At 38.3% G+C, this 19,906-nt stretch overlaps 2 protein-coding genes across 4 annotated transcripts in view; one reads left to right on the top strand and one right to left on the bottom strand.

Annotated features, from left to right (window-relative positions):
• grm3 (glutamate receptor, metabotropic 3) overlaps positions 1-7,893 on the top strand; it is a 74,122-nt gene extending 66,229 nt beyond the window's left edge. For all 3 annotated transcript variants that reach the window (XM_028449617.1, XM_028449615.1, XM_028449616.1), the window contains 2 exons: positions 2,857-3,034; positions 6,879-7,893. In XM_028449617.1, coding sequence (XP_028305418.1) covers positions 2,857-3,034; positions 6,879-6,955 — 255 coding nt within the window. In that variant the 3' untranslated portion in view covers positions 6,956-7,893. The remainder of the gene's footprint in view (positions 1-2,856; positions 3,035-6,878) is intronic.
• A 10,032-nt stretch (positions 7,894-17,925) lies between these two features.
• elapor2a (endosome-lysosome associated apoptosis and autophagy regulator family member 2a) overlaps positions 17,926-19,906 on the bottom strand; it is a 41,351-nt gene continuing 39,370 nt past the window's right edge. Inside the window, exon 22 of the mRNA XM_028451161.1 lies at positions 17,926-18,315. Coding sequence (XP_028306962.1) covers positions 18,247-18,315 — 69 coding nt within the window. The 3' untranslated portion in view covers positions 17,926-18,246. The remainder of the gene's footprint in view (positions 18,316-19,906) is intronic.

The following is a 19,906-nucleotide window of genomic DNA, read 5'->3' as shown; positions in this document are numbered from 1 at the left end:
TCTGTCTTCCCTGAAAGCCCCCGGTTGGAATGGTGACATTCAGGGCATGAGTTGCGCTGTTTTGACTAAATCTGTTCAGTTCAGATTATGACTTTGGTTACTCAGGTTGATGGCTTCGGCCATCCTCGTGATCTGCCTCGGTCGCCTCCACATGAGGGAATTCCAGCTGTGGGTGGCTTCACATGGGTTAAGTCCTGTGTGTCATGGCGCATGGAGAGTGTTGGTTACGTCAGAGGGCAGCGCTGGTCTGCGCCACTGGTGAACCTCGGATTTCCTGATGCACGGTGTCCCCATGGGGACCGTTACATCCAGGAAGGTGATCTCCACGGACGCCAGACTGACAGGCTGGGGTGGAGGTCACGAGGGCAGGTCTGTGAGAGGTCGCTGGAACGCGGACCTCCGGTGTACTTGCATAAATTATTTGGAACTGTCAGCGGTGTTCCTCTCGCTGATCCACTTCCTCCTGTCTCTCGTGGAACATCATGTCCTGGAGAGACAGAAAGTACAATGGTCGTGGCGTATATCAACCACCAAGCTGTTTTTGCTGGCACTCAAACTGATGCTGTGGAGCTGCGATCGTCTCCTCTCACTGAGGGCGACGCACATTCCGGAGATCCTGAACGTAGGCATGGACCTGTTGTCCAGGGATGCGCTGGTGTACAGGGAATAAAAGCTACACCCACTGGTGGTGCAACAGTTGTGGGCCCGTCACTGACGGGCCAAGGTGGAGTTGTTCGCCGCAGGAGAAAATTAATGCGTAAAGCAGCACGCGCTGCTTTACGCATTAATTGCCCCGTTGGCCCTGATACTCCTCACTCTGTCCAGGGTGAAGGAGCATGGCCTAGCCCATGTACTAGCTGGTGGAGATTTACCAATTGCTGTGCGCTCGTCCTTGGCAGCTTCCACAGCACAGAGACCTGCTGTCACAAGCGGGGGGGCACAAATTTCCACCCACACCCAGAGCGCTTGGGGCTATGGTATTGGGCACTGAATGGCTCAATCTGTCAGCAGTGGGACTCTCACTGAGTGTGATTTCCACCATACGGAGTGCTCGAGCCTCTTCTACTAGATCTCTTTATGATTGCAAGTAGAGGGTATTTGAGGGATGGTGTCTCCAGAGGAGTCACATCCCTTTTCAGTACCCGGTGGGAGTGATCTTGTCATTTCTACAGCACCTGATTGACAAGCTCATAGCCTTTTCCACTGTGAAATTGTATTTGGCGGCGATTGCAGCCTGCCATATACAGTAGGCTTTGGGAACAAACCGGCGAGTCAACACCTGCTGATCTGCCGGTTTATGAAGAGAGCGTGCAGGTTCCTCCCCATGTCCTGACCGCTGGTCTCACCATGGAATCTGGCGGTTGTTCTGGAGGGACTTAAGTGTCCTCCTTTTGAACCACTGGGAGAAAGAGGCCTGAAGTTTGCCTCTCTAAAGGCTGTTTTGTTGCTCGCGCTGGCGTTACCGCTCTTGGTTCACCTGGAATGCCCTCAGCTCTTACCGGGCAATGTGAATCTTGAATCCCAACCCGGCCTTTGTGCCAAAGGTGGTGGACTCGTCATCTCCCATTGTCCTATTGGCCATTCCTGCCTCACAAGATGAGCAGTGGCCTCACGTGTTGTGTCCAGTCCGTGTGTTACGCAAGTCATGGACATGACTAGGAGCCTCAGGAAGAGCTATCAGCTGTTCGTCCCCTGGGCTAATCCCCACAAGAGAAAGGCTGTTACTAAGCAATGCCTGTCACATTGGGTTGTGGAGACTATTGCTTGGGCTTACAAGAGTCAGGGTCTGTGGCTGCCTGAGGGTCTGCGCGCACACTCGACTCGGGGTCTTGCCACATCCTGGGCTTTGTTCAGGGGAGTTGTTCAGGACATTTGTGCAGCAGCGAGTTGGATCTCGCCCCTCACGTTTGTCCGATTTTACATGCTGGACGTTTCCGTCCCGTGTGCGGCACAGGCGGTTCTAATGCCCTGATGTGTACAAATTCTGCCCTGCGGGCTGGTATACGGGAGTTTCCATATCCCATAATGAGACATCTCACGAAATATTATGAAAGAGAACTTTAGGTTATTTACATAACCCCGGTTCTATGAGTAATATATGTGTCCTTGGTGGATGAACAAGTTCCACCACCATCCAGGACTGGCGGATTGAGAAAAAGTGCTTCTGAGGGCTTCTGGGAGTGTGCATCCTATAGTGAGACATCTCACAAAATATTATGAAATAGAACAAGTTATGTAAATAATCTGAAGTTTTAGGCCTCAGATGATGAGATCATGCTCCACACAAAGTTTAGGTTGGTCTTAGTTTATCATATTCATGTCAGCATTTAGAATAATGACCAATCATCAACACAGGAAATAACAAAGTTTTTATTTATCATGGTCAAAAAGGGATAAACAAAACTTTAAAAACCGGTTGATTTTTATTTGGTTTCTAAAAACAGAATTTGAAAAATGCCAGTTTTTTTTCATAACTGTACGACTGGTAGTTCGCAGTTGCCCTTTTCAAAGTAAGAGCGTGTGTGAGGACGGTGCTGTGTTAATAGCAACAGCGACAAAATATGACTCCATCAGTGGTTTCGGTCAATCATATTTGTTGTCATTTGTTTTGTTTTATTCATTTTGTATATCATTCAATGATTTATTTGTAGTCATCTTGGTATGTTGGAGTAATTTTGTGTGCAGTTTTTGTTTTCCTTTTGTATATTATATATATTATATATATATTGTGGTATATATATTGTGCTATTCTGTTTGTTGATTGTGGTCCTTTTGTGTGTTTTTTTGTAAATTGAGTTATTTTATGTAATTGTGCTGTTTTGTGTGTGTGTGTGTGTGTGTGTGTGTCCTCCCCAGGTCCAGACCACCACCATGTGTATTTCCGTGAGCCTGAGTGGTTTCGTGGTTCTGGGCTGTATGTTTGCTCCTAAAGTTCACATCATCATGTTTCAACCTCAGAAAAACGTGACGAGCCACAGGCTGAACCTGAACCGCTTCAGTGTGAGCGGGGCGGCAGCATCCTATGCATCCCACGGTACGCATCCCACATTATCCAACCCACTGTAAGCCTGCAGTTACATCCTGATGATGCCTTAATTGTTAATTAGGTGTCAAATCAATCCCATTGATTTCATCTTGTTATTTTCAGCACAGGATTTAGGATTATTAAATAATTAGATTTAATCTTTGCATTTTTTCTGCTTTATGTAGGACGTGGTGTTCTGAGGGTATTTTTAGGCTGTGCTGGCACTCACAGCGTGTTAAAGATCTACCTACTGATTTGTAATTATGTGTTTCTTGTTGATTTTTAATGGGATTGTTTGCTTCACTTTGGATTTTTTGTCATGATACAGAAACAAGAAACCATGTTTATTTGCCCCTTTTTGATGAACTGCTTTAAAGTTTTTCATCTGAAGGAATTTTAAGAAACAAGACTCTGAACTTTGACTGTAAATATGAGTATTGTTTACTTTATGTTTATAATTGTCAAGGATGGAGTAGATTTAGATCTAGTTCTTACTTCTTTTTTACATTCTGAGCAGTAATCTATCAAATGTTGCCTTGATTTCCAAACTTGCTCTGCTGTAGGTGATCTGACTTCTATCTTTTTATAGCCTACGATACATTTCAATATGGAAACGTCTGAAAAACTTCCTCAGGAAAGACTTTTTTTTAGAGATATTTCAGCGTTTTTTCTAAATTCAGGTATTTCCATTACCAGTTTCTATTGAAATATTTGGATTTTGCTCAATTCCAAGGGTAATGAAAACACATCTAGTGTTGACAGTGAAGATCAAAACAAACTTTTGAATGGCACATTTTAACCTTTTACTTATTTTTATCGAGCAAATGGTCTTTGATCAATAGATCTTTGATCTATAGCGTGTTTCCATTACTTTTGGTAAAATATCTCAATAAAAACTGATAATAGAAACACAGCTTATAAAGCCCACAATATGTCTTTATCTGATAATTATAGTTTCCAGCCGCTTTTAAAGTAATATATATATATATATATATATATATATATATATATATATATATATATATATACACTGTACATATACAGTATATAAATATTAAAAAAACACTTAAAAGTGCAACTTTCATTGACATTGATTTTGAAAAATAAAAAGCATCATCACTACGATGACATCCTCAGGTCTCAGAGTGAGGTATCAGGTATCAGGAAAACCTCTGTCATTTATCAGACCAAATGGACTCATGACTCAGCAAAACCTCAGCCGCATGAAAAGATGTCACATGTCAAACCAAGCACCAACAAATGACACGGCCCCAGGCTTCAAAATAAAAGTCATCAGACTCGACGGCCTCGGGTCGTAAAACACGACATGGCGTTATTTTGAAAAGATCAGAAACATGAATAAGTAAAAACATGAATAGGTAAGTTGAAAAGTCATTTGTTCCTTTCATTTTTCTAAAGTTAAGATTTATCAATGTATTGTTTGATTTATAAATACGTAGTTAAATGAAACGTTGATATATCCAGACATGCAAACACCAAAGGGATGAAAATAGTGACAAACAAAAAAAAATGTATTGTAGGGGGTTTTTTTTCATTTTAACACATAAAATGAGCAATCTCACACACTCTGAAGAGTACAACAGAGCAAAATACACTATTTTCTTCAGGCAAAATAATATTCACGGCACGCCACTCAAGTTGTGGTTTGTGAAAAACAATAAAAATATATTTATGAAGAATTGTGAGGTTAAAGTAAAAGTATCTGACGTTTTTACTGTTAACACCACTGCTACTGAGCCACTGGTTTTATAGACCTTTTAACAGTTCTTATAATTTGCCTTGTTTCTTTCCTCTTTTGGTCTGGACAAGCCTCTCAGAGCAGCTTTCTTTGTTGATCCATGAGCCATTTACCAGCCACTCTTTCTTTCTCCACTGCTTTTGCTTTGTTCTCAGCTGCACTTTCATCGTAGGGTGAAAGACCTGGTAAACATGAACAGGACTTACATAGGGCACTATAAAATACATTTCAATCTTTTCCAAAATCTTTTTTTTTTTTCAAATTCTGTGTTTTCCACTTTGTTATTTTTTGTTCAGTTTTTTTTTTTGTTTTTTTTTCCAGAAATATTGTAACCATTTTTTCAGAAAACACTGGTTTTCAACTCTTGTGAGGAAACAAAATTATTATTGATAATAATAATAATAATAATAATAATAATAATAATAATAATAATAATAATAATAATAATAATAATAATAATAATAATAATAAATAAATAAATAAAACATAATTAAACAGAAACATGTCAAAATAAAAGTGTATTTGAAGTGTAAACTACAAATAAAAGGTAGCTGACATGGATTATTCTTACTGCTCCTTTTTAATTATTAATAATCATATGTCATATAGATATGTATGAGCACAGCATTAATATCACCATATTTCCCCTCAGGGATCAATGGTTTACTGAATCTGAGCAGGTTTACTAAGTATTGATCAACTTAATTTAAAATAACCTAATTTAAATTATCCTGATGATACTATTCTAGATGATTAGACACAAATGTTTAGACACAAGATGCATCAGTTATTTCACCACTAGGGGCCACAATATTAGAGGCTATCAAGTTATCATGTTCCAGACTCTACAGTCCCTGGAATCAGTCTCGTCCACAACAACAACACAACTTATTCCCACAGATCTCCTGTAGCACTGATGAGATGTTTTTCAAATTACTGGTAAATATTGTTTGTAGCTTCACCAGAAACAGGTGTAGCCCCACAGACACAAAAGCGGGTCAAGTTAACGGAACTGCTCGGCTCTGTAATTGCATAGTTTTTTTTTTGGTAGTTTAGTCGGTGTTTCGGGTGGCAGAGTCAACATGTGTTTACAAGTGCGCGGCGGGGGAATTAATGAACGGCCACTTCATGATGATCATATTATGTCACTTTAAGTGGATTCAGTTTTTATTGGTCAATTATATGATTCCTTAACATAAAAAAGATATAAGGCCCTACACCCCTGATGCAGTATGCGTCTCCACTCCACTCCTGTGACTTGTCCCAAGCAGGTCTGTCCTGAGCGCAAGCGCTGAGGGCTATGTGCATACACATTATTCCGCTGCAGAGTAATATGTAGAAATTACACCCGTTTGTGTATGGTAGATATGTGTGGAATGGATCTAGCCTCCAGCGTGCAAGGAGTGGAAAACAGCCTATAACGACAACTGATTTTCATGTCTGACATCTTACCCCTTAAAAATAAATAGAAAATAACAGCTTTCAACTTATTCTCTTTTTTTTTTTTACTTCAAATCTTTATTTCAATTCTACAGTATTGACAAACATCCATCCATCCATTTTCAGACACACTTGTTCCTGTTTTTCAGGGTCACAGGGGATTGACAAACAAGAAAAAAACATTTGAACATGGGGTACATACATTCAAGTCACAGAGAGGATTTTAAAGCTTCATAAATGTTTAAAAAAACCTTTCAACTTACTCTCGTAGCCGACGCAGCACATATTGATGACATCATGTGTATTTCTTGTTTCTTCAAAATAAAATGACATGTTTAAGGTTGTGTCATTTGTTGGCGTTTGACAAGTGAAGCGGTTTCTTCTGACGGTGGTTTTGCTGAGTCATGAGTGCGTTTGGTTCGATAAATGGCAGGTTTATACCTAATACCTCACGATGTCCTAAAATGTACACCGTACATGTTATACCTGTACATATATTGCAGCATGAACATTTTTGTAAAAGTGCCAAAAGTAGAAAGTTTTCTTTAAGTCCTCAGTAAAAAGTATTTAAAATGTAATGATGCTTGTGTTTGTTATTTACCACTTATTTAAACTTGTGTGTGTGTGTGTGTGTGTGCGTGTGTGTGTGTACAGCTTCTGTGAGCGCGCACTACGTCCCGACCGTGTGCAATGGGAAAGAAGTCGTCGACTCTACTACGTCGTCTCTGTGACCGACCGCTTCGTAAACCTGCGACTGTTAGCAATGAAGGAACATTTATCCCCCCTCAGCAGCCACCCAACCCTCAGCACCCCCCCCCCCCCCCCACCCCACACACACACACACACACACACACACACACACAAACCAACTCCTTCCTCATGAAGTAGAACTGTTTTGTTTCACAAATGTAGAAAGTGTGTAACTATAATTAAATTATTTTCTAGGCTTGTACAGTAATGGATTTGACAAAAGTTGTATACGTAGAGAAACAAAAGATATAAAAAAAAAATGATAATGTTTTTAGGAGGAACTTTTGGAGCCTTTCATTTTGATAGCTTTGTTATTACGCTTTGTAAATAGACCATCCCAGAAGGGGGCGCCGTGTCTCTGGCTCTGCTTACCTCACCCGCAAGACCCGCAAAATTTTTACTGTCATACTTTTTTGTAGGTTCTCGTTGTGATAACCGATAAGGTGTGTGTTTCTATTGTGTTTCTGTACATTTGTATATTATTCTACTTCTTCTTCTACTAATGGTTCAAACAGCACAACGTGGACACTCTGTGACCCCAGAATGTTGGACTAAAAAGATGGATTTGTTTCATCATCAGTCATCGCTTTGTATCCTGCGTCCATATCCGACCTCGTCTGTCGTGGCTTTGTTTTGCTTTTAATACAAAAATGCTCATTTTTTTCTATAGTGATAAAAATCCCTTTATTCTGAAAGGCCATAGTTCCTGACATGTGAGCACCAAAGCGACAGTATTCCACTCCCAGTTACAAATTAATGAAAAATGCATTTTTCTTTTGCCTCAAATTTTGCCGTGACAGGCAGTGCTGCATCGTGTAAAAGTTTATATACGGATTTATAAAATATATGATGGAGGGAAATGAGCTGCTTTGATGGAATCATGTTGGTATTTATTAAAGGGATCCTCCACTTTTTTTTTTCACAAGTTTGGCCTAAAATCTTTGAAATGTCCGAACAACACACGTTATTGTGCACCATATTAATTCTATTAACTTTTCCGTTTTAGAGCCTGTGTTCCACCATCTAGAAACCACGTGATTGACGATGTCACACAGCCCCACTTCCTGGGGCAGGGCGATATGGTCCAAAACTCATACCTCAATATTTTTTTCTTAAAATGGTGATATAAATTATACAATAAATCTTGATCATTCTAAAAATTGTTGATACAGTAGTCCCTCGTTTATCGCGGGGGTTACGTTCTAAAAATAACCCGCAATAGGTGAAATCCGCAAAGTAGTCCGCTTTATTTTTTACAATTATTATACATGTTTTAAGGCTGTAAAACCCCTCCCCACACACTTTATACGCTTTTCTCAGACAGACGTCGACATTGTGGGTTTTGTCGGGGAGAAAACTTGCAAACATACAGCACTAATGAGTGCGCAGGATCAAAAAATGTCCCCATTCGCTTCATATGCGAGTTTGAAGCGAAGCCCCGCCCACCAGCGACACATCAAACTCGGTGAGTTTCACTTCCTGTTGTAGTGAGGAGCTGTGCTCCTTTTTCTCCTCTCATAAACATAAACCACCAGTGAAAACAGTCGGTGTGATTAGTGGCTAATGCTATCCTAGCTCAGTGCTACAGGGATAACTTTTACCTGCTACTACCACCTCCTCGCTGATTCTCCTTCACGCCAAATCCTTCCTAGTCCGGTGCCAGTTCTAAAGGCCGTGTCACACAGCTCTAGGTGGTCACACACAGCTTCTACTCCATAGTTGAGTGGGTGAACAGACCGTGTCCGTGTTGACGGCCTGACGTCATCGTCAACAAATGACACGTGGATCGGACTGCACCGATGCACAGGAAAGATTTTGCATCGAGGCCGCGTCTATCCATTGACTTTGTATGTAATCTGGACGTATGGCGCATCCGGTGTGAACGCAGAAGCCAATCAGGACGCAGAACACAATGCACGTTCATACACTGTAAAAAAAATGCAAAATTGCACTGTAAAAAAATCCCCCAAACACCGAGGCCGCGAAAGGTGAACCGTGTTACAGCGAGGGACTACTGTAAATAAATGCCACACAGACACATTTATTAACAAACAGCTGCACAATATGTTCCACTTTGGACTTTTTCTCCTCTAAGGGACAGCACATGTGAGTGAGTTCAGTAGTGTGGCTTGTTTAGTGGTAGATCTGGGTTAGGATGCGCTCAGCAATCAATCTAACTATACTTTTCATGTTGTTCTGAGAAGTAAAGAAAAAAACAACTCCCAAAACAGGTATTTTGAAAATTTGTTGCATATCCATGGAATTTTGACCTAATATTCTAAGAAAAAAGAAAACATTCTTACACATGAAAGTGAAACCTGGGGCACCGTAGCTTTTTTTTTTTTCACAAAAACATGGATTCTTCTGGTCCGGCCATCTTGAGATCTAACTGGGTTTATATGTGACCCTCAAATGAAGATGAGTTTGACACTCTAAATCACGTGTGTGAAATCCTTCCCTTTGGAACATCCAATTTGGCCTGCAGTAAGAAAGTAAAAATTAAGAGAGGAAACATGAATCATTGTGCAAATTAAACTCAACTCTCGCATGATTACAGTCATTTTTAGTCTTAAACAGTTGGAAGAAACTCAAAATTCTTACAAAATTGTAAAATTTTCCTTGAATTATTACATGACATTTCCTTTAATTAAGTAGAAATCCATCCATCCATACATTTTCTTATCCAATGCCGGGAGGGAGGCCCAGGCTTTCCTCTCCCCAGCCACTTCATCCAGCTCTTTTGGGGGTTCCTGAGGCGTTCCCAGACAAGCTGACAAGACAAACATAGTCTCTCCAGCGTGTCCTGGGTCTTCCTGCCCTGTACGCATCCTAATTAGTTGACCGAGCCACCTCATCTGGCTCTCCTCAATGCGGAGGAGCAGTGGCTCTACTCTGAGCCCCTCCCCGATTGACTGAGCTTCTCACACTATCTCTAAGGGACAGCCCAGCCACCCGACTCATTTCAACCGCTTGTACCCATGATCTTGTTCTTTCGGTCATGACCATGGTGAGGGTAGGAATGTATATCGACCTGTAAATCTAGAGCTTCACCTAAAGGCTCAGCTCCCTCTTTACCCCACGACGGATCGTTGCAGTCTCCACATCACTGCATACACTGTCGACCTCTCGCTCCATCCTAAGGAGAAATTAATCACAAAATCTCGGAAAGTTAAAGTGAAGATCCTGTTGGGACTGATATCCATCACTTGTTGCTCGGATATTGTCTGTTTCTTACATATTTTGTATTTTATGTCAATGTAGGCCACTCTAATGTTAAAATTACTTGTTTCCCCACATTAAATCTGTGGCCCACTTGAGATCAAACTGCTCCGTATTTGGCCCCTGAACCATACCTGTCAAGTTTTGGATTTGAAAATAAGGAAAATTTTCTGGCGCCCACTACGAGCCGTCCCAGCCTCCCAACCAAGCTCCAGTATCCCTTATATTTTAAGATAGTACAATAAATCTAAAATAGCCACTTGTCAACCACTTACTAAATACAATTATGTGATTAGAATCTGGTAGGTCGACCTTTATTAACATTAAAATGCTATGAACATTCCTACTAGGGCTGGACAATATGGACCAAAACTCATTTCTCAATATATTTTCTCAAAATGGTGATATATGATATAAATCTAGATAATTTTATTAAATAAAGTCTGACCAGAAAAACAATTCTGGGTTAAATTTTCTGATGCAAAATGCTACACAGGAACATTTATTAACAAACAGATGATCAATATGTGCACTCATTAATCATCTAACTGAGCTTTACATGTTGTTCTGAGAAGTAAAAGCAGCGACTCCTAAAACTAGTATTTTATTCATAATAAGCTATAATATTTACATATATATAAAATATTATAGTTTTCTATATCGCCAAAATCGAAAACTCGATACATCTTAAATCTCAATATATCGCCCAGCCCTAATTCCTAAATTATAAAACAGTCTAAATAAAAACATAAATGTGTATATGAAGCACATGTGTTTATTTAATATACTTACAGTTTACATACAAATCAACACATTGCATATTTATTATTAATTTCACGTTGTTTGTCTTTAAGTTAGACATTAACATTTTATTTTTATTATGTATTTTATTATAATTTTTCATGCTCACTCATGTGGTTCTCTGGTATTCACTAATGACTTATTAAACACATTTATTACAGATTTTACATTCTTTAACACTTTTTTAAAGCAGTGTATATTTGTGGAGCTTGTGATTGGCTGATTTTTCATGGTGACTAACGTGGTTCTTTCCGCTGTGGTAAATGTTAAAATCTCAGTTATTAATCTAACAGAACGTGTAACTGTGTCACATCCTGATGGTCTTTAGGAAGATAAACTCTCTGTCACATTTCATAACATATTTTCACCAGTTCTTTGTTTTTTCACCAGAACATCTTCATTCATCATCTCTGTTCTGAGTTGTTTCCAGGTTTGTTGCCGCTGTCAGCACTAATCTTGCGAGAATTGCCACCAGGCCATTTCAGGTGGAAGTTCTCGCAAGGCTAGTGACACGTTCAGTTTAGTAAGGCATCTTTATTATTAATTATTATTACATTAAAATATGGGATATTTACAGGGAAATACTACTAGAAGAGTAAAACACAGGAGTTTCCCGGCCAAAACGGGATACTTGACAGGTATGCCCTGAACTAAAATAATCATAAAGCTGCTAAATGATCTAAAAATCAGGCTGAATGCTTCACTCCAATAGAAAACAATGGGATGTTTACAGGCAGCTGGGCCATGTGACATCATCAATCACATGACTTCAAAATGAAGGAACACAGACTCTAAAACTGTAAAATAGTAACATTTTTAAAAGGCAAATGAATATGGTGTATAATAATGTGTTTTGTTAGACATAGATTTTCTAATAATAAAAACAGTGGAGGATCCCTTTTACTACCAGGGGGGGGTGGTTGGGTATGGCCCTGTGCCTTAACGTGTGTTTGCTAGTTCTTTGCAAAGGTTGAAAGAGAATCGGTTGAAAGCTGCACATTTCTCTTTCATAGTTATGTGCAAAAACAGTCCAGTAACAACAACAACAATAATAATAATTATTATAACAATAATAATAATAATAATAATAATAATAATAATAATAATAATAAGCACTTAGTTTTTGTTTTGCTGAGGTAGAGGAACACATCTATTTGTTTTTTTAAATTCCACAATCAGCCGCTCCGATCAAAGAAGGTCCAGCAGGAGAAAAGCCTGGTTGCATTCAGATGAAGTGATGTTATTGAAGTGTTTACGTGTGTGTGTGTGTGTGTGTGTGTGTGTGTGTGTGTGTGTGTGTGTGTGTGTGTGTGTGTGTGTGTGTGTGTGTGTGTGTGTGTGTGTGTGTGTGTGTGTGTGTGTGTGTGTGTGTGTGTGTGTGTTTTTAAAGTGTGGAGCAGCTGGCTTTGGCTCCCACAGAGGCTCACAGGATCACAATCTCGGCTGTTAGCAGAATGTTCATATGCAGCATCACATACATCACAATCGATCAATTCATGCACGTGGAATAAATTTTGTCTCCTCCTTATTCCTGGGAGTGCTACTGACTTATACAGGCTGAATAATTATGAAATAATCTACTCATATGTTAGCTCGGGCTCCTTCATGAATATTATATATATACCAGTGACGTGCCGTGAGAACTAGGGTTGGGTAGTAAGGGCGTTCCAAATCGAGACCACCAATGTCAACACCAATGACAATTTCATATGTTTCTGCTGGCAAGTGTTAATTCAATTCAATACAATTCAACTTTATTTGTATAGCGCAATTTACAACAAAGTCATCTCAATGCGCTTATCAAAATATAAAATTCATAATAAAGAAAAAACCTAACAATGAACAAGTGTTTAGCCATCTAACAAAATCAACATCATAAACACATTTAAAGAATCATAAAGAATTATTTAATATAGCCTCCATACTCTCCCAACATGATATATCTCATGACACGGCAGCACATCTGTTGTTTGTGTTGGAAACACAGAAACACGTAGAAAATAACAACAACATCTCAGAACATCCTCAGTGAGGAGCATCCACAAAGACAATCCTTCCTTTTGTTCCATTCACTGTAGAAAATACCAACAATTTTCTGACTTTACCTTTGCTGAAGCTCTGGTAACTCAGGTGTTGGTCTCCATCTTTTAAAAGCTGTCGTTCTTCCTTGAAAAATCATGAGTGTAGTGTTATCCCGCCCACTAGCTAGAGAACGTAGCAGCAGCGGTCACGTGATATCAATTCACTAATGCACTGTGAACGTACGTATAGCATTTAGCATAGCTCTCTACGCTGCCTTTGGACGTAATTGGTTTTCATCTTGGCGAACTGACTGCGCATGCGCAAACACGTAGTGGGAACAGAGGCAGAGCAGCTACGTGCCTTTGAGAAGGGGTGTGGCCTCCTCCTTCCTTACAGCGGTTAGGAAATAGCGATGATTAACAATTTGGGCTTTGAAAAGCACAAAATGCTTACACTTTCAAACTGATAGGTACTGTAGGCTATCGTAAATTGGAAAATAAATAATTTATAATTATATTATAATTAAAACAAATAATCAAAATATCAATTCACCCTTGGGTAGGCACTGCCTACCTTGCCTACCCTGACTGCACGTCACTGTTATATACCTGTATATCATATTATTTAATGATAAAGTAAACCAGCTTAAACATTTACTGATTATATACAGTTTTTTTATAATTATAATTTGTTGTAATAACATAATCATATTCTGTAATGAGTGCTATGAGATGACTTGTTGTTGTAAATAGCACAATTTAAATAAAGTTGAATTGAATTGAATTATTTATTATATTTTATTTACATAATATATATATTTCAGTAAAAATTTATCAAACTAAAATTAGAAATATTTTAGAAAATGGATTTTCAAAATTAAATACTACCGTAATTTATTTTTTTTTTTTGCTTTTTTAATGTAAAGAAAGTAAAATGTAATAAAAGTAAACTGGCTTTCAAAATTAGACAATAATTTAATTACATACATTTAAAAAATTTGCTGTAATAAATTGATTCATATATTACTTTGTTTTTCTTAAAATTGTATTATTAAAATAAAATAGAAATAAAATAATGTTATATATATAGTGTTTCACCAATACTAAAATATATATTTTTAAAGCTATAACAGGAAGTCTGTGTACTATCAATGACAATGAAGCAAAGGGAATCTGATAGTCTGATAAATCTACTATCACAAATATTAAATTATTTTATTGTAACCTTAAAGAGGAAGCTGCACCTTTAATCAGGAAGTATCAACCCCAGGAATAAGGAAGGAAATAAATGGACAGATAAAACTAAAGTTAGTGCATTAAGTTGCAGTGCATGCTTTGTAGGATGTTAATGAACTCAGAATAAATATCTGCGTTAAACGTTTTGTTTGAAGATAAAAATGACTGTTAATTGACTTTTTATGAAACGGGATCAGAATAAATCCAATCAGATATGAATTTGATTTGAGTTTTAAATGTGCGTCCTTGGAGCAGGATTCACTGAGAGGGATGGAGACAGAGTTTCAGAGGAATGCACCAGTGTGTGTGTGTGTGTGTGTGTGCGCGTGCGTGCGTGCGTGTGTGTGTGTGTGTGTGATGTGGCAGAGGGAAAAGCTGCTCCTGCTGGATTATGCAAAGCACTGCTACAGCCCACCAGTCGCTGCATTCATTTCTAAGGAGAAAGTCTGAAAGTATCTCAGAGATTCATGGGCTTTGTTGGAGGAAGGCTTTGCTCTCCTGCTCCCACTAGATACACCGTGCACGGCAGGTTGCTATGGACAACCAGCTAGTGGAATGTCTATTTATCTGCATGAGAAGATGGGAGGGAGGAGGAGGAGTGAGTGAGCAGAGGCCGAGAGATGATGATGAAGAAGGAGAAGAAGAAAAAGAAAGAAGAACTGGCTGGGAGTGATGAGACTTCTCCTTCCATGCAGCGTTTAATGGACACAAGCAGGACACTTAACCCCGACTTGTCCTCTCGTTTCATTTGGAGGCTAATCCCAAACGTAGGTCTCACACTCTCTCACCTCCACTCTTTGTGTGTGAGCAGCTTCACTAGGAGCTCACTCTTCTGAATGTGGGAGCACGCTGCAGCACGTCATCCAACCAATGTGGGAGAGTGCTTTTCAAAGTAAAAGTCTTTCATTGCATCCTGGTAACTCTCTGTGGACGGCCTCTGCAGCAGCTCCACAAACATCTCAAAGTCTCTCGGGCTGTGGTTCCAGCTGGGCTTTAGGAGGCCACTTAAAGCAATAGTTCCATGTATATGACATGTGCAATAAAAAGCTGTAACATCATAATAAAAAATAACAGACGCTAAAAGCTTATGTTGTCTGCTTCTTCTTTTTTTGTTGACATGAAATACTATTTTGTTGCCACGAAATACGCATTTTTGGCCACAAATTACTATAGCCACAAAATATGATTTGTGGCCACAAATTGCTATTTGTTGCTTTAAAATACTAATTTGTTGCCACTAATTGTTATTCATTGCCCCAAAATATCAATTTGTTGCTCAAAATACTATTTTGTTGCCACAAAACACTAATCTTTGCCAGAAAATACAATTTTGTTGCCAATAACTACTAATTTGTTGCCAAGAAATACTAAATATTTGCCACAAAATTCAAATTTGTTCCCACAAAACACTAATTTGTTGCCAAGAAATACTAATTGGTTGCGACAAATTATTATTCTTTGCCACGAATTACTATTTGTTGACACAAAATACTGATTTGTCGCCAAGAAATACTATCATTGCCATGAATACTAATTTGTTGTACAAAATAATATTTTGTGGTGACAAATAGATTTGTTTTACCATGTGTAAAAGCTTGTGTCTTCTTTATAAAAACACACTAATGTGATCAAATCTAAAACAGAAACGCTCTTGTTTTCCTCTTAGCCACATTAGCATCCCGTCTGTGTCACTCTCTCACACAGGGACTACATTCACTGCATTTCTTGGCAAATGTTGAAAGATTGCTTGAACACTCGGTCTCATCTGTTCCCAAAGCGATGGCACTCCAATTAAAGCGTCCAACCAGTGTGTGTCCTGCTCTGGGACAAGATGCTAGTGTTTGAATCTCAACAGGACAAAACGCTAACATGGAAACACATGAAGTTATCCAATCAAACAGAAGCTCAAATCATTATTTAAAATACGTCTCCATTCATCAGTTTGCTAAGATCAATAATAAAAAAAAAAGAAATGTATTTTTATCACTAAAGCAGAAAAACCTTCTCTGCTGGTTGAAAACCTGCCTCGAGGCCTTAGCAATCAGCAGAGCAAACACACACCAACCCAACTGTAATGAAATGGCAACGCCGTGACCTTTTTTGTTGATTGACTTGCTTTGTTGAAGACAGAAAGTGATTTTTAACTCTTTTCAAAAGAAACCATGAAACTCCTGTAAACCTGAGCATTCAACTCTTCTTTTAGAATAAATAAGATAATTAAAAAATGTTCAACATAATCACTAATTTGTTAAGGTTTTTTCCTTTAATAAATGATAGTTGTGGACTGGAGGTCTCCTCTATTTACCTTGACCATGAGTGCCATCTGCTGGTTAGAGCACACACAACTAATTCATTTTTATTTTCTTTTTTGGTCAAATTACATTTATGGCTTTCAAACATTGTACAGGTTTGATAAATGACAACATTGTGATTCTGTAAATATTAAACAAAAACTTGACAAAGATTGTACCTGTCCATAAAAAAAAATAGTAATAAATAATATAATACAATTATTATTACAGGGTAACCATCTTTAAATATTTATTTTTACTGAAATATTTTATATTTTAATTATTATTTTATTACAAATGTGCTCAGGTATCAAAGATAAAAGTTTGTTAAAGATGCTGCAGATTTGGTGTTTGGCTTTTAATAATTAATATGTATTTTAAAAAGCATAAAAGGGATTTTCTTATCAAAACTCGCATAATTGGTAACTTGCAAAAACATGTTAAATATTGTATAATTGGTTAAAGTGTGTTAGTTCGTGGATAGTAAAATAGAAACATTGATTTCGGTGATTTTTGAGGTGATTTTTCTAATGAAATGTTTCAGAAAAATTCATATGAAAATGAAACAATTGAATAAATGAAGGGAAATTCAGTGTTGCATGTTGAAACTGAAGTATTTCCTACTTTCTAACTTAACCTTTTATTCTAGTTCCCTCTAAAAAAAAAGTGAAACTATGGAATTTTAGTATTTCAGAAGTTTAGATTAAAATGGTAGCAACTGTAGTTTCACAATGGTTAGTGACCTCTGCTCTGGTTTAAATGTTAACTTCAGGTACTAAAGTTGTTACTTTTTAGGTCAAATCAGCATCAAACGATCAATTTAAACTTTGCTTTTTGAATGGGAATTCCGTCAATATCCATCACACAAAAAGATCGCAAAAACTGTAATGTCATTAAATTAATGGAATAGTGTTGAATTGTCACTAATCCACAAAACAGTGAATTTTCAGCTGCATCACAAGTCTGAACAAAAAAGGCTTTTTTTACCTAAATCAGATGGTTTTGGTTCATTAGCATTAAAAAATGTATTTAAGTCATCTCACTTTTACTTCCTAGATTATTAATAATTTAATCCAATAAATTATTTTGTCTTCTTTTTGAAATATGTTAACTTTTTCCAGGAAATTACTTTGATCTCCTGACATGTTTTGACTGTCCGATTTATTGAAACCATCACATATTATTAAAAGTTTGGCTGCATTTATTTTTTACTATGAATTTATTTGTCACTGAGTGCAGAATTTAACTGGATTATTTGCAGTAAAACTCTGACACCTCAAAGTGAGTTCAAAAATAGAGAAATATGTTTTTATTTTGACATTCAAACAAAAACCTCAACAGCATCAAATGTTCATGGACATACAGTCAACATCAACTCTCAATAAAGCTATGTGAAAATAGAAAATAATAAAATAAACAACAGTTTTAGAGTAGAAAATGTGGGAGTAGATCTGTAGAACAGAGAGAAAAGCAGAAAGCAACAGAACATTCTTACCCTGAGCTCTGAAAACTAAACCTTCCCTGACGTCACTTTAAATCCCAGCGTTAGGACGTGTTCGTCTGCGTCACCGTCGTACCGAGCTGTGAGTTCAGCATGTGAGCTCCTCTGGATCCTCTGGGATGGGAGCATGTGGTTGGTACAGTGCATTACTGGGAGAATTCGTTACTGGGAGAGTTCGTTACTGGGGGTCAAACTTCCACTCCCTAGCTCCACACCAGCGCCTTGGACTGAGACGAGTTCAGCTGCACGTTCTCGTAGCTCTCCCCGTTTCCCTGAAACCAAAGCAAACAAACATCAGCTTTTTTAACCATTTAGAATATGTATCAAACTCAAGGCCCAAGGGCCAAATCTGGCCCTATAGACCATCCAATTCGGCCTGCAGAAGAAAGTTACAATTATTGTCTAAATCAGTGGTTCTAAACCTTTTCAGCCCGTGACCTCCAAAATAAAGGTTCAAGAGACCGGGGACCACCACTGTAGCTGAAGGTGGTTGAACACAGACATGAACATTGAAGAACAGTCATGTCTTGCCAGAGAGAGAGAGAGAGAGGTAGCGCCCCTCATTGGCCAGTTCAGTGAAAGGTCACATGATTAAGACACTACATACTTGTAATACGGTCTGCTATTAATACATAGATTCCCAAAACTAACAGCGTTAGTGACACAACGTTGTGGTTTCTCACCTTTCCCTCTGCCTACAGAATAGTGCTAAGCCATTACAACACAGACACTATTTTTATTTTTATTTTAAATTTCATTTGATTTCATGTTTGATATATCTGGGGTCCACTCTAAAATGACTATGAGCAACACACACTCAAACACACACACAGATGAATACAGTATTTCATTTTATTTTATTTTATTTTAATATTACTGTTATCATCATTATCATTTTTTATTATTTTATTATTAGTTTCTGTTGGCTTTGCGGTTGTCCCTGAAGAAACGACATCTTCAATGAAAGCTCTTAATGAATGAAATTAACTCTTATGCTAATGAAATGTCAACATCATACAAAGGACCAAGCTTCAGAAGAAAATCGACTATCAAAGGACTCAACTCTCCCATTCAGCAAAGCAATGCTGCAACGAAATAACTCGCTCAGTCCCAAGTCAACTCTTCATCGTCTATGGAATGGGCCGCATGCCAATGCTGGGATTAACACATCCTGCCCCATCATCAAAGACTGAGAACCTGTGGGCGTCGGAGTTGGTTGGACACTCCCCCACCAATGAGTTGCGGGTTAAACGCCACGATTACTGCCTGAATGATGGGCAGCAACTGCAGACTGATCACACGTCTGCTGGAACATCTTCACCAAAAAAGACACTGTTTCAAAAGCCACGAGGATACCAAGTCATAAGAAGTCCACCACAGCCTTTGGTGGTAGTGCTATATCACTTTAGCCTTGAACTTTGGCATGGGGGGGACAACTAGCAAATAGCCAACAAGCTTCTCCTTCGATAGGACAATACTAACCCGTCTATTTTCTGACTGTACGTTAGATTATTTTGTTTTCATTTATTCTCTCACACGCTTTGAGATACACTTAAAAGAAGGTGTGCTCTAAGCAGACAAACCAGACATACAGTCACACACTCACGTTCATAACTATGAGCTGAAACACAGGACCACCAGAACTTCACACAGAATCCTTCTGTTTGCCACATAAGACCATGTGTGCTCATCATTTATCTTTGCTTTTATTCATTATGTTGCTCATTTATTTACACTGCTTTTGCCTTTATGAAAAAAAAAAAAACAAAAGGGAGGAAAATAGTTTCTAATGGGTTTGTTTTTGTTTGCTTTTCTTTCCTTTTATTTTCTTGTTGAGGGGAGGCCCCCCCACAATGCAAGATA

The sequence above is a fragment of the Gouania willdenowi genome, chromosome 6 (genome assembly GCF_900634775.1).
Source record: "Gouania willdenowi chromosome 6, fGouWil2.1, whole genome shotgun sequence".
NCBI classification, from domain to species: domain Eukaryota; kingdom Metazoa; phylum Chordata; class Actinopteri; order Blenniiformes; family Gobiesocidae; genus Gouania; species Gouania willdenowi.
Note: the sequence above shows the minus strand (reverse complement) of the source record. Positions and strands in the feature narration are given on the sequence as shown.